Genomic DNA, 18,329 nt, shown 5'->3' with positions numbered 1-18,329 from the left:
ATTACGCACTTGGCTACTGAACGCAAATCAGCAGGAGAGAGAATGCACGTAGCCTACGCAGCGTGTAGCGCAATGTGTAGGCTATTTGGTTACCAACTAACACTGTTAGCCAATTCACTAACTTAAGACTTCAGTGCCATAATATACAATATATACAATACAATATATTTGTATGCTTGTCAAAACGTAGTCCTACCCTGCATTAGAGGAGCTGATCATCATACCAAGCACACTCGCTGTTTAAAGTCATACACCACGGTAAACTAAAACTAAAATGTTACAAAGGTGGCAAAAATAATATAGGGTATTATTAGCCATGACATTACTAGGCTATGAATCGTTCGTTCATTTTTTTTTGGGGGGGGGGTTACAAACTTATTCAAAATCATCCCCCCCTCTGGTTTTTACACAAATCGCACCCTGGTAACATAAATTAATTTATTGTGTGGCCCCCCATAAACGGAATTCCACAAAACTTGGCGTGCATACAGAGGGTGTCATAATGATCCTACACTTCCAATTTCGTGCAGTTTTGACTATGTTAGGTCACAGATACCTTCAATTACAACACCTCATTTTTACTTTTTTGTGTTTTACTAGGTGGCGCTATACATTAAATGAGTGGTTATGGAATGGGTTGACATGGCCCCTTGAGATCAACATACAAAAAAAATGGTCCTCCTAAACCGTACGGTTTTCGAGATATTCACAGAAAACTGTGTCTGCCCTACCCTCCTTACGGGGGGTCCAGTCCAGCGGGGGGGCTACAGATCAAAACGAAAAACGATGGTTCCATGCTATCCATGTGGGGTTACATGCCCACCAAGTTTCGTGTACCCCGGTCTTTCAGTGTCCCGGGAATCATTGACGGAAATTTGGGCATGCGAAAAAGAAAAAAAAAAAGAAAAAAATCTGACTAAACCTATATGACCGCCGCTTCGCTGCGCGGCGGTCATAATAAGATGGATGTTGCTGCTGGCGAACAGTGTGACACGAGTTAAGCTTTTATTAAGTTGGCAAACGTTTAAACTAGCCAACTAGCTCCACTGGTGGGAAACGCATGGGACTCATAGCGCCGCCGCTGTCCTATTGCATGCAGAGGGAATTTGAAAGACAACTGATTATCCCGCCCCTCGGACTGAGCACTGCGAACGGTGAGTGCCCAGACCCTACATTTTAATGTGGGTCTGGCTCGTCAGGCTAAGCATATTAGGCACTGTACACGGGTACCAAGATATTTTGTGTGGGAGAGTGTGAAATATTGCCGCTGTGTTAGTTGTAGCTGGAGTGGTAGTTGTTGGTGCCTGCATCAAGGCTTGCGTTTTGGCTGGGTATATTGCTGATCAGATCGGCCACAGCAACAATGAGGAATGTAGGTATTTGTGGGTGCCCTTATCAAGGGCTTATGTTTGGTCTAGTTATGGTGCTGATTGGATCATAAACAGCAGGAGCAAAGAAGAGAAATGGCCAAAAAATAAGCCCTCATCAAGGGTTGGTGTTTTGTTTTGTACTGTATAGTTGCTGATGGGATCATAAATGGACACAGGAAGAATCATCATTATCAGACAAAATTAGCCAACAAAATGGATAAATTGTTAAAGGTTAATGGGGTTTAATGATAGTGGTGAAACCCTGCATAGTGATGGCTGTCTCCAGGACACACTGTTCCATTTCATTAACATACTTTATACAAAATACCTTCTCAACAACTTCGAGTGTTGTTCAGGCAGACAAATAAGTCATCTTAGCATGCACTTAATCAATGAGCCTCAGGTATTACAGCATTTCCTCTTTCCAACAGCATGTCCTCTACTCTTGGCATGACCTTTCAGGAGGTTGTTGACCAAAGGTTATATTATGCAGCTTCACCTGCAAAAAGAGACACATGATGAGTACATTTCCTATTCAAGATTCAATTCAAGATTGTCTTTATTACGTCTTATTATACGGGTATAAGAGAGTAAAATTCTTGAGTTTTGTTGCTCCTCAAAAAATAAATAATAAATAAATAGTATGTTGTGTGTGTGTGTGTGTGTGTGGAAAGAAAAAAAAGAAAGTATTGTAGAGGTGGTAATTTTGCTTTTCTTCAGCACTGGAACAATGATAGAAGTGATTTAGCTCATCTTGAAGGATGAGAGACTTGGATCTTGCTTTTCTGTTCTTTAAAATCTGAGATCATATGTAGACTACATGCTTCTTGAATCTTTGCCTTCCAGTTCTTCAATTTTATGCCTATTTTGCTGCTTTGATTGTTTTTCGCAGGTCATATCTGCCTTTTTTCTCCTGGCTTTTTTCTTACAAAACAATAAGCAATTAACAAGAAACAAGTGACAATATCGATAGATAACATTACAGTAGGCCTAATATAGAAATTATCAGTTTACAGTAATTAAAAAAAAAAAAAAAACATAAACTAACTGGTCTGGCATGCATAATAAATAGGCTTCACATGCAGTATCCTACGTAAACTAGCCTACAGTGCATAGTAACTGATATTGCAAGTCTAATAATTTCTATGTTTTTGTCCTCTTGAAGTAATCCGAGGAGGATACTTTTGTTGAGTTAAGCCCTCTTCCTTGAGATTTGGTTGAGAAATATTTGACTCCAGCGTAGCGTATGAAAAGCAGGTAAATAGACTGTGCCACATTGAGGCCAGCCCCAATCTGCACACTGCAGCCAGGGACGTCTCATAGATTCAGCAGGACAGCAGATGCATGACAGGTGTGGAACTTAGTGAGAGTTTTTTGGGTGGATGGTGGCAGAGTTTCACTGAATACGCCTTATACACCTCCAAACCCGACAATCCTCAAATAATACCTCACAAATGTCTATAGAGATCTATAATCTCTCTGACACATCTGTAATCAATAATAATAATCAATAATCGGTTGGTTTCCTGATCAGACAGGGGACTGCGTCTCTGTGGCACACGACCTTCTCCAGGTCAGGCTGGTACAGCGGGCAACGGTGTGGGTGGCACGGGGGATGGCACACAGTAAAAGCGCCCATATCAGTGTGTGTGTGTGTGAGGGGTGTTAGTGCTTAGACTCGTCACACACTGCAAGCTGGACAACGGTGCACTGGACAACAAGCTGGAAGCTTGGCACAGTGACAGGATGTGAAAGACACAATAGGCCTAGATAAACAGCTTTATCCTGTATTTAAACAAACATCATACATCATCATTCCCCCATCTTGAATAGCTCAAGAGACAAGTCGGACCTGCACCAGGCCCACCCTTCTCTATCAGTGCTTTCTATGTTCCAGCAGGGGGCAGTAGCCGTGCCGGTGTGCGCAGGCGTGCCGTGTCTGGTCCTGATGAGCCACTGGATAAGGTGGCCTGGTCTCCTCTCGGCCCTCGTCATTATGTTTTGTTTGAACACATATGCAAACCCCTAAACACCAGCATGCACAACACTTTTCTTTTGATTCCAATATACTGACTCTTCTAGAATTCTTAATACATATACTTGATTTATTTATTTCTTCATTGCGTGGACCTCCCTTAGTCAAAACACTCATGTAAAGCACAACCATGAGAATGATGACAAGTGATTTATTGCACAGGATGCAGCGAAAGAGACTACATTGTGTGTGTGTGTGTGTGTGTGTGTGTGTGTGTCTGTGTGTGTGTGTGTGTGTGCATGTGTGTGAGTGACAGAGAGAGAGGAAGAAAGAGTGAAAGAAACACAGAAAGAGAGAGAGGGAAAAAAGAGCAAGGCTATCCTGGAGAGCGACTGCAGAAAATAGAACATTTATGTCAGATGCAGAGACAATGAAGTGGGGCAGAGAAGAGATAACAGGCAAAAAGAGGCTTTCCGGACCTTTCTACAGAACTACACTGCAATGCCCGTATAAGCAAGTAATACCCTGCAATAACAATGTTTACAGGCACAGAAATAGCAAGGGAAATAAATGTGTGTGTATATGTCTGGCTTGATGGTCTTTTGGGCCCCCACCATCGACTTCAAGGCACCTAACCCTAATCTTAACCCTAACAATATCCCTTGACTCACCCTAGCGCCTTCCAGGCAGCGCTGCTTGAAGTCGACGGTGGGGGCCCAAAAGACTAGATTGTATGCGTGTGTGTGTGTGTGTGTGTGTGTGTGTGTGTGTGTGTGTGTGTGTGTGTGTGTGTGTGTGTGTGTGAGAGAGAGAGGGAGTTTTAGTGGGTGTGTGCATTAGGGATGGAAATGTGTGTGTGTGAGGTCTCTCTGATCAGGGTCTGTGTGTGTGTGTGTGTGTGTGTGTGTGTGTGTGTGTGTGTGTGTGAGAGAGTATCAGTCCTACCTGGCAGGTCACAGCCCAGCACCTCCATCCTCATTCCAATGCCAGCGGGGGACCAGTGCTCGGGGTAGAGGCGGACGAACTGGGCCACCGTCTCAGTGAAGCGCCGAATCTCGGGAGTGTCGAAGTTTGTGTTCCCCTCGAAGATCTGCACACCACCAGGAGAAAGAGGAGGAGGAGAGAAAGAAGATCACCACAAGATGATCTAGTGTGGACAACAATGCAACGCTGAATACTGTGTCTATGTGTGTGAGGTGTGGTGTGGTGTGTTGTGGTGTGTGTGTGTGTGTGTGTGTCTTAACAGCTTATCAACTAAAATGTGTGGTTGAATAGGGTTAAAAGCTGATGAGAAATCAGCAAATACAATTTTGGCATGTGTGTTACTGCCTTCTTTATTGTGCCGCTTTGCTCTTGCAGTTTCATATTTCACTTTTTCTGGCTCTGAAATGTCCCCCTCTCTAAATGCCCGTCTTTTCCTGTACAGCAATACCCTGAGTGCTCTCGTCCCCCCCATGGCTTGCTATTCGGGTCAAGACCTTAAGAGCCTTTTCAGGGATAACACTGTCTGCACAGAAGGAAACATCTGTCAACATCTGTAAGAACATCCAAACAGGACTACTTAAACATCTGCCAACATCTGTGTGTGTGTGTGTGTGTGTGTGTGTGTGTGTGTGTGTGTGTGTGTGTGTGTGTTTGTACGCCATCACCTTGGGCAGTTTGGTCTTGGTGTCTATGATGAAGGTCCAGTCGCGGCCCGTGAGACTGTGCGCCAGGCGGTACCTCTGGACGTAGGCGTGGCTGTCTTTGCTGGACCCATCCCCCATGCCACGTGCGCCCTGCGTGATGACGCCCCGCACGGCCTTGGCAGCACCCAGGTCCACCTGGAGCCACTCCTCACCTGCCACGGGCTGGGCAGGGCTGGGGAACCAGCCTGAGCGACTGGCCACCAGTCGGGCTACGCCCATGGGGGTGTGGAGGTCACGCGTGGAGGAGGCCGAGATCTGGGAGTCGGGCAGCAGCCCCGAGAGCATGCCCTGCATCTCCGAACACGACTGGTCTGTGTGGACACACACACACACACACACACAAACACACACACAGACATGTTTCACCTGCATCACCTGCAAGTAGAAAAAACAGAGGTGCACTCAAGGGCTTGATACTAATACAATTTGTATTGAGAGCCGAGGTTTTAACAATGAGTCTAAGGACAAGAACTAGGAAACAAATATTTCGGGCTTAGCCCATTATTAGAGACATTGATAATGGGCTAAGCCCGAAACGTTTGTTTCCTAGTTCTTGTCCTTAGACAAGACGTTTCGGGCTAAGCCCATTATCAATGTCCCTTGAGAAAAGGCCAAAAGCCCTTGAGTGCGCCTCTGTTTTTTCTACTGTAATACTCAACTTTTGGAGTTCACGCACCAGGTAAAACATCTGTAAAACACAAGCTGTTTTGCTCAGAGACACACACACATGCAGACACACACACGTTAATCAACATCTCTGAAGATGGCTAGTCTGTGGCTCAGCCTAGTTTCATCCTAGTTCTAAATCAGCCTAGTCCTTAATTTATCCTGGTTCTAGATCAGCCTAGTCCTTAATTCAGCCTAGTTCTAGATCAGCCTAGTCCTTAATTTATCCTGGTTCTAGATCAGCCTAGTCCTTAATGCAGCCTAGTTCTAGATCAACCTAGTCCTTAATTTATCCTGGTTCTATATCAACCTAGTCCTTAATTTATGTTTAAGAAACTGGACGTCTTTTATCGGTCATATATCAGACCCAGTAATTAAAACCACGTTGTACTGTTTTAGTGTTTTAGAAAGGGGAGTAAGGAGAATTGACGGTTTAAAGCTAAAGAAGATCAATCTTTCATGCAGTTATGTCACCTAGTACATAATAAATACACAACTGTTTAAGTGTGTGTGTGTGTGTGTGTGTGTATGTGTACACTGCAAAAAATGAATTCTAACCAAGTGTTATTGATCTTATATTAAGATAAAAAAATCTAATTTTAAATCTAAAATCTAGTTTTTAGTATAAAAGACTTACCTAGAGCCCTCTCAAAAGATCATTTTGACTTAATTTAAGAAGACTTTAACTTATTTTAAGGAGTCTTATCAAGACAAATTTGCTCAACGCACTGGCAGACAAATTTGCTTGTTTTTAGGACAAATTTGCTTAACGCACTGGCAGACAAATTTGCTTGTTTTCAAGATAAGATGTCTTAAAATAAGTGAATTATTTTTTAAATTAAGTCAAATGATTTCACAAGAAAGCGCTAGGTAAGTCTCTTTATACTGAAAACAATACCAACTAGTTTTTCTTATCTTGATATAAGATTAATAACACTTGGTTAGATTTTGTTAGATAAGCAGTTTTTGCAGTGTATGTGTATGTGTATGTGTGTCTGTGTCTGTGTCTGTGTCTGTCTGTCTGTGTCTGACTGTCTGTCTGTGTCTGTCTGTCTGTCTGTGTTTGCAGCATTGGGAAGGTTACTTTTAAAATGTATTCCAGTATAGATGCCCTAACGTGTATTTTGTAACATATTCCGATAGATTACTCATTCAGATCATTCAAAGTGAGTAACATATTTTGAATATTTTGGATTAAATCAGCATTACATTATATGTTGTATTAGCAGAGGATGAAACAGTTATGTGAAGTTGTTGCGTGTGCGCGCGTGTGTGTGTGTGCGTGTGTGTGTGTGTGTGTGTGTGTGTGCGTGTGCGTGTGCGTGTGCGTGTGCGTGTGTATGTGTGCTTGTGTGTACCTGTGATCTGGCATCCATACAACTCAAAGCGCAGGGCAATGCCATTCTTCCAGGTCCATGGTCGGATCCGGACAAACCGTGCAAGAACCGGCTGAGGAGTGCGACTCAGAACTGGCTCTGTGGGATTGTAGTTGGCATAGAACTGCATAGAACGAGACAGAGAAAGAGAGAGACAGACAACGTCAACAGAGAACGCTAAACAAGCTAATAATTAGAGAAATGTATAGACATGTTAGGAAGGTTTGGCATGAACACACCCAGATGTAAACACAGACTACCACACACACACACACACACACACACACACACACACACACACACACACACACACACGTCCCCATGCATGCTTCATCTCACATATGGGAAAACAAACAATCATAGATTTTCCAACACTCCATCAGGGACAAAGATCACCAGTTTTAGTGCAAGATGGAACTCGCAGAGCTAAGCCACTGGCACTGACAGTTGGTTAGGTCACTCTTACTGGTCCTTACGATCCCCCATCACCAGCAAACAACATTCCACACACACACACACACACAGCACATTTGTTTATACGTAACTTCTGTGCATGTGTAAATGTACTGTAGCCACTGTACTATACTGTAGGCTTTTGTAGATATGTGTGTATGTGCATATATATATACAGTATGTATACCCCTCCCTGTGTGTGTGTGTGTGTGTGTGTGTCTACGTGCATGTGTACTGTATGTATGTGTGCGGTGCACAAAAAGCGCTCTCCGTGTGTGTGTGTATATGTGTGTCTGTGTGCATTATGTCTATGTACATGTGTATACGTGTGCAGTGCACATAAAACACTCTCTCTCTGTGTGTGTGTGTGTGTGTGTGTGTGTGTGTGTGTGTGTGTGTGTGTGTGTGTGTCTGTCTATGTGCATGTGTATGTACGTGTGCAGTGCACATAAAGCGCTCTCCATGTGTGTGTGTGTGTGTGTGTGTGTGTGTGTGTGTGTGTGTGTGTGTGTGTGCGTATGTCTATGTGCATGTGTATGTACGTGTGCAGTGCACATAAAGCGCTCTCCATGTGTGTGTGTGTGTGTGTGTGTGTGTGTGTGTGTGTGTGTGTCTGTGTGCGTATGTCTATGTGCATGTGTATGTATGTGTGCAGTGCACATAAAGCGCTCTCCATGTGTGTGTGTGTGTGTGTGTGTGTGTGTGTGTGTGTGTCTGTGTGTGTGTGTGTGTGTGTGTCTGTCTATGTGCATGTGTATGTACGTGTGCAGTGCACATAAAGCGCTCTCCATGTGTGTGTGTGTGTGTGTGTGTGTGTGTGTGTGTGTGTGTGTGTGTGCGTATGTCTATGTGCATGTGTATGTACGTGTGCAGTGCACATAAAGCGCTCTCCATGTGTGTGTGTGTGTGTGTGTGTGTGTGTGTGTGTGTGTGTGTGTGTGTGTGCGTATGTCTATGTGCATGTGTATGTACGTGTGCAGTGCACATAAAGCGCTCTCCATGTGTGTGTGTGTGTGTGTGTGTGTGTGCGTATGTCTATGTGCATGTGTATGTACGTGTGCAGTGCACATAAAGCGCTCTCCATGTGTGTGTGTGTGTGTGTGTGTGTGTGTGTGTGTGTGCGTATGTCTATGTGCATGTGTATGTATGTGTGCAGTGCACATAAAGCGCTCTCCATGTGTGTGTGTGTGTGTGTGTGTGTCTATGTGCATGTGTATGTACGTGTGCAGTGCACATAAAGCGCTCTCCGACCTTGTGGCTCTTGCCGTTGCTTTTGCGGTAGACCATCCAGTCCTCTCCGTTGGTGCTGAGCTCCAGCTTGAACATGGTGACGTAGTACTGCTTCTGGGTCTGCTTGGACACCACCCCCTGGGTGGCAATGCCCGCCAGCAGCTTCACAAACTGCAGGTCCACCTGGTGGAGGAGAGAGAGAGAGTGATAGAGAGGTGAGAAAGAGAGAGAGAGAGAATTCAGACTCAGTGACCACAGTCTAGCCATACAAAAAAAGCCAGACTAAGAAGGTCCTGGTTGCCGCATAACAGGTGAGTGCACTTTCTTCTTCACTGTGTTCTTCACAAATATACGGAGCTCATACTTTGACAGGCTTACAAGCCTAATCCCAGGGTTCTGAAATCTAGGAGAACAAGAAATAACGGTAGTCTCATTGGACAGCAGGGACACAGCAGGTTGTGCCGCCAAAAACACATCACCGAATGCCATAAGGCAAGGGACAGTATAAATATTAAATATTAAATAGTTATAGTATTTAGCAGACGCTTTTGTCCAAAGCGACATCATTTACAAAAGATTTATTAAACAAAAAGGCTGATGTGGTACATGAAAATGTAGCTAGAAATGTGGAGAATGTAATGCAATCAAGCATTTTGGGCGATGTGGAGGCACAAGCCGGCAGCAGAGCAAATTCTCGGGAGACTACCTCCGAGAATGAAAGAGAAAAAGAGAAAAGAATGTGTGAACTTTCAATGACACATACTAAGGAATCTACCCTTATTTTAGAGACTGTTCACATGTCTGTCTTAACCAGTATGGACGTTTAATCTGAAAAGGCAAGTTATTCAACTCACACAGAATGTGACGTCCTGGTTTAACTGGGACAGTCCCAATTTTGAGTTGCTTGTCCCGATTCCTGACAAAAGCCTGTCGGGGCGCTAAAATATCCTGGTTTACACCAATCACTATTAAAGTGTGGTCTTATTGTAAGAAAGTGTGATCTTATTGTATGAAAATGTACTTCATTTTCGGGGAAACAAATTCATTCATACGTATACACTCATTTTGACTGACACTTTTATCTAAAGCGACTTACATATGTCAATTATTACAAGGGCCAGTCTCCCCAAAGCATCTCAACGTAAAGTGCCTTGCTTAAGGGCACAACGGTGACAGCCTTGATTTTAACTTGTCTTGCTGCTGCATGTTAGCCCAGTTCCATAGCCAGACTACCACCAGAGACTTTCTAATGAGGAGACACAGCACTCAAAAAATACTCCATAGAAATGCATGGGGTTAGTTTGTAACGCCAATATGGCAGTTGTCTACGCATATCACACCCCTTCCGCAGCAAAACGTCAACATGTGAATACATTGAGCCTATCATGTTGTGTGTTGTGAACAGTGTTGTGTGTAAACCGTTACAAAGTAACGAGTTACAGTAACGTAACTACTTTTTTGAGTAAAAATTAGAGTAACGCGTTACTACTGAAAATTTGATAACGTAACGTAGTTCCTTTTTCATATCGGCGCAACGTTACTTTTCCCAGGGACAGATTTGACAGCGACGCTGCTTTCTCAGCTGCGCTCTTGCGCAATAGGCACGAGCTCCACACGGCAGCCTACGTGACAGAGGCTGGTAGCATGAAGTGCAATCATAGCTCCACACGGTACGTGACAGAGGCTGGTGGCAATGAAGAGCAATCATAGCAAGCGAGACGCAGCCAACGCTAACTTCTGAGGGATGGAGGTAGCCTATTCACATTACTTCGAACTCGTTGAAACTAAGGGGAGGAATGTGAGTGTTAGTTGTAGCCTAGCCTACACTGTCCCCTGATTTTGTCTACTGCCGTTAACTCAACTGCCAGCCTATTGATACGATTTGCACTAGCTTTGCACCAAATTTCGGAGGAGCGCCTGTTTCATGAAAGAGTATAAGGCTATAAAATAAGCCCTCATATATTTTGTGTTCACCTATATGCCCAAGATGTAGCGAGGCTATGATATTTGATATTGTTTAATAAGGCTTTAGTGGTGGTGTTGCCTGTTATGTCCTCCATAGTAGAACTTTATGTAGGCCTACACATTTAGGAACAGATATTGGGTTCTACCCAAAGTCGAGCAACAAAAGTAACGTAAAAGTAACGAGTAACGTAAAAAGTTACTTTCCATAGAGGGTAACTAAGTAAAGTAACAGGTTACTTTTTTGAGAAGTAACGAGTAACGAGCAAACACTACTTTTTAAAAGTAACTTCCCCAACACTGGTTGTGAATATATTGAGCCAATAATGTGGTGTGTGTGTTGTGAAGACAACATGCCAATCATGTGTTGTGATCTCGCCGCTGGAGCAAGATTGGTGTCGTGAAGCCTTGTCGCATTTCTGCCGAAATCGATGCCTGATGAGTTCCCAAAAAGCATTGCAATATGGCCGCCGAGTGGAGGGACTTGCCTAAAAGGACTTTGCTACCACCACATCAGGTTAGGTTCCAAAGCCCGTCTTCATCAAGCGTCACTGAACAACCACCATCACTTACTGACCACACAGCTGACTAGTGTATTGAATTATCTGTCTCTCTCTCTCTCTCTGTCTCTCTCTCTCTCTCTCTCTCTCTCTCTCTCTCTCTGTGGTAGCTACTAAAGAATGTTGTAATTTCTGGTGATCCAGAGGTCAGAGGGGAAAGGTCATGTCACCTGGATGTATTCATTCTGGCTGTCAGTGCTGGGCATCCAAGCATGGTCTTCGTTGTGGAGACGGGCCTGTTGGGCGTTCCAGCGGCCATCAGCGAAGACGGACGAGGCCATTATCTGGTCATCAGAGATAAGGCCGGACTGCATGCCCAGAACATAACTACAATGGAAGCCTGGGGGGGGGGTCGCATTTTGAAAGAAAGACAAAAAGAAACAAATCAAAGCCCCCCCACCCCAACACACCTAGACAGACAAACACATACATAGGCAACATCCACAATCCATTCTCTCTCTCTCTCACACACACACACACACACACACACACACACACACACACACACACACACGCACACACACACACACACACACAGACATATAGATACCCTGACCAGTGCTGATGTATTGGGGTAGTACTCACGCTTGTTGACTTCTTTGTCAGTCATGTTTTAGCGGACGGAGAAGCCATCTTTGGCCACAGACCCGTCCGTGCGGAAGGACAGAGACAAGATGCCCGTGGACGACTGGATCTCAGAAGGGATCTTGGTGCCACAGTGACGACCAATCAGCGGGCCCACTGCAGATACACACACACACACACACACACACACACACACACACACACACACACACACACACACACAGAAAAGCCGAGAATGGTAAACTTGAACTCCACATGAACGGCTTCAGTGCCAGGAGAGCCATGGAACTTGATCCCAGTAGAATGTGGCTTTGTTATGTGATGTTCTGATAGTAAAGTGTAAATAGCCTGTTGAGTCTCTTGAGATGTTTCTCTTTTCCTCTTCACCACCTTGTTACAGTTCAATCTCTCTCATCTTCATTTTTTCATCTTCATGGCAGACATGTTGACATGGGGGACATACATGTGGAAGTAAGTGGGAGAGCAAGGGGAGGGAGGGCAAGACCTGGCATCCAGCTGGCATGGGACTAGTAGGGATGCACTGGCCTGAAGGCACGTGGGTGCCGATGGGAGACTGACATTGATGATGGATGTACTGCACACTTTGCTGTCCTGGTTTAATGCTGTCCTGCTTTACAACTAAGTCATATCATAAACTGAGTACAGAAATATCATACATTTGGTCTAGCTGTCTATATGTACTGTACATATCTGTGGTTTTGTCTGTCTGTGCATATGTTATCCTCTCAGCTTGCAGCAGGTGTGTGTGTGTATTTGTGTGTGTGTGTGTGTTTGTGTGTGTGTGTTTGTATGTGTGCCTGTGTGTGTTATGCCCTCACCTTGTGGCAGGCCATCGTATATCTCCAGCCAGTCGTACTTGCACTCGCCCTCTACCCCCTGCAGGTCAAAGGTCAGGAAGGTCAGTGTGACGTCCATGTGCGACGGCACAATGATGATGAAGTTGCACTCCAGGTTGTGCGGGTACTTGTCGGGGAAGCCAGGCGACTCAATCACGCCCGACAGGCTGGTGAAGTTATGCGAGCAGTCAGACCCTGAGGAGCAGACAGAGGGAAGGTGCAGAGTGTAGTCATGACGGCACACACACACACACACACACACACACACACACACACACACATGCACACACACACACACACACACACACACACACACACACAAGCATACGTGCACACACATAGGCACACATGCATGCACACACAAAACACACACACACACACACACACACACACACACACACACACACACACACACACAAGCATACGTGCACACACATAGGCACACATGCATGCACACACAAAACACACACACACACACACACACACACACACACACACACACGCATACGTGCACACACATAGGCACACATGCATGCACACACAAAACACACACACACACACACACACACACACACACACACACACACACACACAAGCATACGTGCACACACATAGGCACACATGCATGCACACACAAAACACACACACACACACACACACACACACACACACACACACACACACACAAGCATACGTGCACACACATAGGCACACATGCATGCACACACAAAACACACACACACACACACACACACACACACACACACACACACACACACAAGCATACGTGCACACATATAGGCACACATGCATGCACACACAAAACACACACACACACACACACACACACACACACACACACACACACACACACACAAGCATACGTGCACACACATAGGCACACATGCATGCACACACAAAACACACACACACACACACACACACAAGCATACGTGCACACACATAGGCACACATGCATGCACACACAAAACAGACACACACACACACACACACACACACACACACACACACAGACCCTGAGAACCAGGGTGCTGTGTTTATTCATGAAGGTTTGAATCTGTATGCAGTGTGTAGCGCTGCTTAAGGGGAATGTGCTTGGATCACTGACCTGCCTAGTAAACACATAAATGCACACACTCTCACACACACACACACACACACACACACACACACACAGCTATATGCACATAAACACACACACAAACACACACACACACTCACACACACATATACTGTATATGCACACAAAAACACACACGGTGCTGAGTTAGATGAAGAGACAAGAGATGAAAAGAGAAGACGAGGCAGGACGGTGATGCAGAAAAACACAAAAGAAGATGAAAGAGAAGATGAAAGGGTGAAGGATAATACACAATATAAAATGAAAGAGAAGAGATAATATGGACACACAGAATGCAGAGACAATGAAAGTAGAGACAGAAAGTACAGAGAGAGAGAGAAGCCACAGTAAAATAGGGGATTGAATGAGAAAATGACTTTCTGTGGACGATGGAAAAAGCAAGACTTGACATGAGCACAGGGTGAACGAGGGGAGGAGAAAGAGAATGAAGTGGCGTTACTTACTTGCTGCGGGGACAGTGGTCTGGGTAAAGACGACATTTACATTAATGATAAAAAGCAAAGTTAAAACCACACAATTGCGGTAGTCCACCATTTTCACAATAAGTGAAGCAGGGGAGGTTAAATCTCAAGTCGCTGACCACAATCACAGTTAATCACAGTTTCTCTCTTTGGTGGAAGTAGGTCACAAAACAACCAACAAACGCTCTGACTTGTTGTTTGTTCTCTGATGACCCTCCCACATCAGATCTCAGCCAACGACTGCCCTTGTCAAACTTTTTTGGGCCTATGCCATTGTAACAGTGCATCTGTGGTCAAACATAAGCTATTTGTAGACCTCTTATTGACATGGTAACAATGGTAACAAAACACATACACTTGTAAAGGAACATGCCGACTTTTTGGGACTTTAGCTTTTTAACTGTATTCCCCAGAGTTATATAGCTAAGTCGATACATACCCTCTCTCATCTCTGTGCATGTAGTTACTCTGTCTGACGCACCCACCACTAGGTTTCTCAAAGTGGCCGGTTCCAATAGCCTACACCAATAGTGACCAAAGAACTCCAGCATTTCCTATTTATATGCTGTATAGTTACGTGTACAAATAACAATGTCAAATGAGACACAGCTGTTTTGTAAGCATTGATATACAGTACTACTGTAATTAGGCCTGTATGAAAATAATCAAACAATATTCCTGAGCCCATACAGTGGTGCCAAGTACAGAATCATGCCTGTTTTAATGCAGTGCCACTTGAGGGCATGAAGATCACAGGCATCCAACACTGCTTTGCAGCCTTGTCCTTTGCACACAGAGATTTGTCGAAATCTTTTAATGATGTTATACCATTGATGATGATGATATACTCAAACTCTTCACAATTTTATATTGAGGAACTTTATTTTAAAATTGTTCCGTTTGCTGTCGTAGTTTCCTGCAGATTGGTGAACCTCTACCCAGTTTTACTTCTGAGAGACTTTGCTTCTATCAGGTGCTCTTTTTTTATACCCAGTCATGTTACTGACCTGTTGCCAATTAACCTAATTAGTTGCCCTGTCCCAACTTTTTTGAGACATGTTGCTGGCATTAAATTAAAAAAGAGCTCATATTTCACTTTTTACATTTGATATGTTGTCTGTCTTCTATTGTGAATAAAACATGAATTTATGAGATTTGTAAATCATTGCATTCTGTTTTATTAACATTTTACACAATGTCCCAACTTTTTCAGAATTCGAGTTGTAATGGGAAGTCACCTCTCTGGTTATGGAATAAAATAAGTTTGGCATATTGTCTTCTAATAGCTGTTCCTTTAATGTTCTTGTCATACATGTCTTGCAATACGAAGAGGATGCCATTTTCATTAGCGAGTGAAGATGGTTGCATTCAACAGTAGACTCAAACATGTGACTGTGCAGTTGTGGGAACAGGTTCTTGTCTGAGCTGGCTGCTAGAACTTCATTGACAATGGCAGATCCTTGTGGAGGCTGACCATTTGTTGCTGTGGTCTCGCACACTGAAGCAATGCCTGGTGATGTTTTGCAAAGACCACTCCTGTCCTTCAGGGCTATAAAGGGATGAATTGGGCCCCTACATGTAAGTTGTCAGTGCTTGTGCGCAAATTAAGCAGGATAGTTTCCCCCTAACTTCTTTGCAACAAAGCTGGTGATGTAATTTACAGCTGCCTGCATGTTTCTGATAACCCCTCCAGGCCTGCAGTTTTTAAATTCTTCCTCAGTTATTCTTTCCTCAGGAGCAACATCACTGTGTGCAAAACGTACCACTGATGAGGAGGCTTGGAGGTGTCCTGAGCAGACAGTTCCTTTGCCTTACCTGGTGCTTTAGAATCAGGCACTTGTATGCTGCCTTGAACTGAATTGCACTGGGATTGTTATTGGAGCTCCTCTGGCCTGGATGGCAGCAAAACAAGCTGTAGATGGTCTTGACTTGTAGGAATGCAGGAAAGCAAGCCAATAGTCAGACATTTATTCAGCTAGAGATCGTATAGTATGGGGCCTTTTGATGAAGCTGTCCAGAACTAGATACACACTGCTAAAAGGAAAAGCAAAGCCATAAACCTCACAGTGGGGTGTTCGGTCATACTTGCACTTTTGACCTGACCAGGCCACTGAAGATAAAGGCTGTAAACCACAGTGAGAGGTCACACCGTGGTGAGACCAGGGAATACATGGCTATTTTACTAGGTGGGAAACTTACTTTCCAAAATGTCCTGGTTAAGAAGAGCTTGGTTTTTTAAATTGTTTTCAGTGACATTTTTAATGGCATTTGATTGTAGTTGGTTGTTTTATCCTCTAAGTGGCAGTCTTGGTTAAGCAAACTGTGGCTTTGGTGGATGCATCTCAAAATGTTATCGCAAGGGGACACTATCACAAATGTTAAGAAGTGATTTGAAAGTAACAAACCAAGGCTTACCTAAATTACAATTACGTATGTACCACACTGCTTCGTGGCTAATAATCATATACACATGATTATTTTAATGATTTAGTTTATTTACTATCAGCCTATCAGATGTTGCGAGTAATATGTCTGGCATTCATTTTGAAATTATTATTATTATGAGAGAGGTGGTTGTCTAGCTGTTAGGTACACTCTAGAAAACAACACAAACGGTGTTGTCCCTTTATGGACATAGAAATATGTAAAAAAAAAAAAAAAAAAAAACACAAGTTGTGTTATTTTAATCACATCACATCTCATTTTAAGAGTGTATCTGGGCTTGGAAGTGTAATGCTAGAAAGCTGAGTCCCTGAACAAAGCACATAACCTCCTGGGGGACCGTCCCTGTCATTAGTATTCTATGCATGCTGCTCTGAATAACAGCTCCTACACACAGTTGCATGCGTTGCAATGCTGGAGACTCATCCCATTCACTTTACATGGGCTCCCGTCATCCGTTGCCGAACTGAATTGTGGGTCCGTTGCGTCGCGTTTCTCCCGTCGCTCGCGTTGAGAAGTTCAGCTGTTGCTGACTGCAACAGCTGACGGCACCGGCCAATCAAGCCAATTGACTGACAGCACCAACCAATCAAATTACGGTTATACTTCAAGTCATTTGCATAGCTACGGTCGGGAACACCCACTGGCATGCGTTGACGGAACGCAACTGTGTGTACTGTAGGAGCCCAACCCATCCCACCCCCACACACACACCCAATACAGTAATGATTTATGTGTCTCGTTCACATAACTTCATATGGATCATAAAACTCTCTTGATTGCCTGACACTTCGCCTGGAAACATGGCACAGTTGCGCCGGCAGACAATAGACACAGTTCAGCTACTACTGCCCAACATACTTATCACTTGGATATTCCCATGGGAATGACTGAGCATGCCTGCCCTTAGATGGTTTGATCTGAACCTGGGCTGATGTTCTTATCAGCTCGGTGTGAAGCTCAGGACTGGTCCATCAACCTTCTTGGCACAAATACTCTGAGCTGGGGGTTTTAGGTGGGTGAGCAAGTCTTTCTTGACTTACCATAATAATGTCACTCTGCAATAAAGGTCCAGTAAAAAACAACAACAATATGAACACAATGGTCAGTCAGAGTCATCAGTATCCAACAATTGCAAGGCAGCATTGCCGTTTTTGTTCCAAACCTTTTACCTGATCACGTCACATCTGAGTCAATGTATTTGTGTAACCTGGATACCATTAATTTAATCACTCCAGCCTTTGTAAATTAATATCTTATGAAGTCTACATCAAATTTCACTTTACTATACAAGTTTTGAAGTATTCGTAATCACAGAGTTTAACACAGGGAGGTAAACTAGCTTACATTCAGCTGGCCTGTATTTGTGTAACCTGGAGCGGTTGGACATTCCCAGTAGCAAAAAATGAGAAATCTTTGCTCGTTTTGAAGCACAAAACAGCACTTGCCCACAGAAGACCCATCCCCCTCCACACGAGCAGCCTCTGTGCCTCTCTGCCGACAGCGTGAAGAGGACACTTGCTGCTATCAACACCCGTAAGG

General features: G+C 44.0%; 1 protein-coding gene across 1 annotated transcript; it reads right to left on the bottom strand.

Annotated features, from left to right (window-relative positions):
• Positions 1–1,588: 1,588 nt before the first annotated feature.
• On the bottom strand, positions 1,589–14,497 carry LOC143131353 (neuropilin-2-like). The gene is given in 9 exon segments (XM_076290938.1): positions 1,589–1,869; positions 4,291–4,435; positions 4,995–5,344; positions 7,058–7,199; positions 8,780–8,941; positions 11,451–11,620; positions 11,866–12,021; positions 12,705–12,917; positions 14,328–14,497. Coding segments are annotated over 9 exon segments (1,443 nt in total). The 5' UTR covers positions 14,419–14,497; the 3' UTR covers positions 1,589–1,855.
• Between the last annotated feature and the right edge of the window lie 3,832 nt (positions 14,498–18,329).

This window comes from Alosa pseudoharengus, unplaced genomic scaffold (genome assembly GCF_046254945.1).
Source record: "Alosa pseudoharengus isolate Yale_2024_CS ecotype anadromous, Long Island Sound unplaced genomic scaffold, YU_APseudo_1.1 YU_APseudo_1.1_scf_1, whole genome shotgun sequence".
Classification (NCBI taxonomy): domain Eukaryota; kingdom Metazoa; phylum Chordata; class Actinopteri; order Clupeiformes; family Clupeidae; genus Alosa; species Alosa pseudoharengus.
Note: the sequence above shows the minus strand (reverse complement) of the source record. Positions and strands in the feature narration are given on the sequence as shown.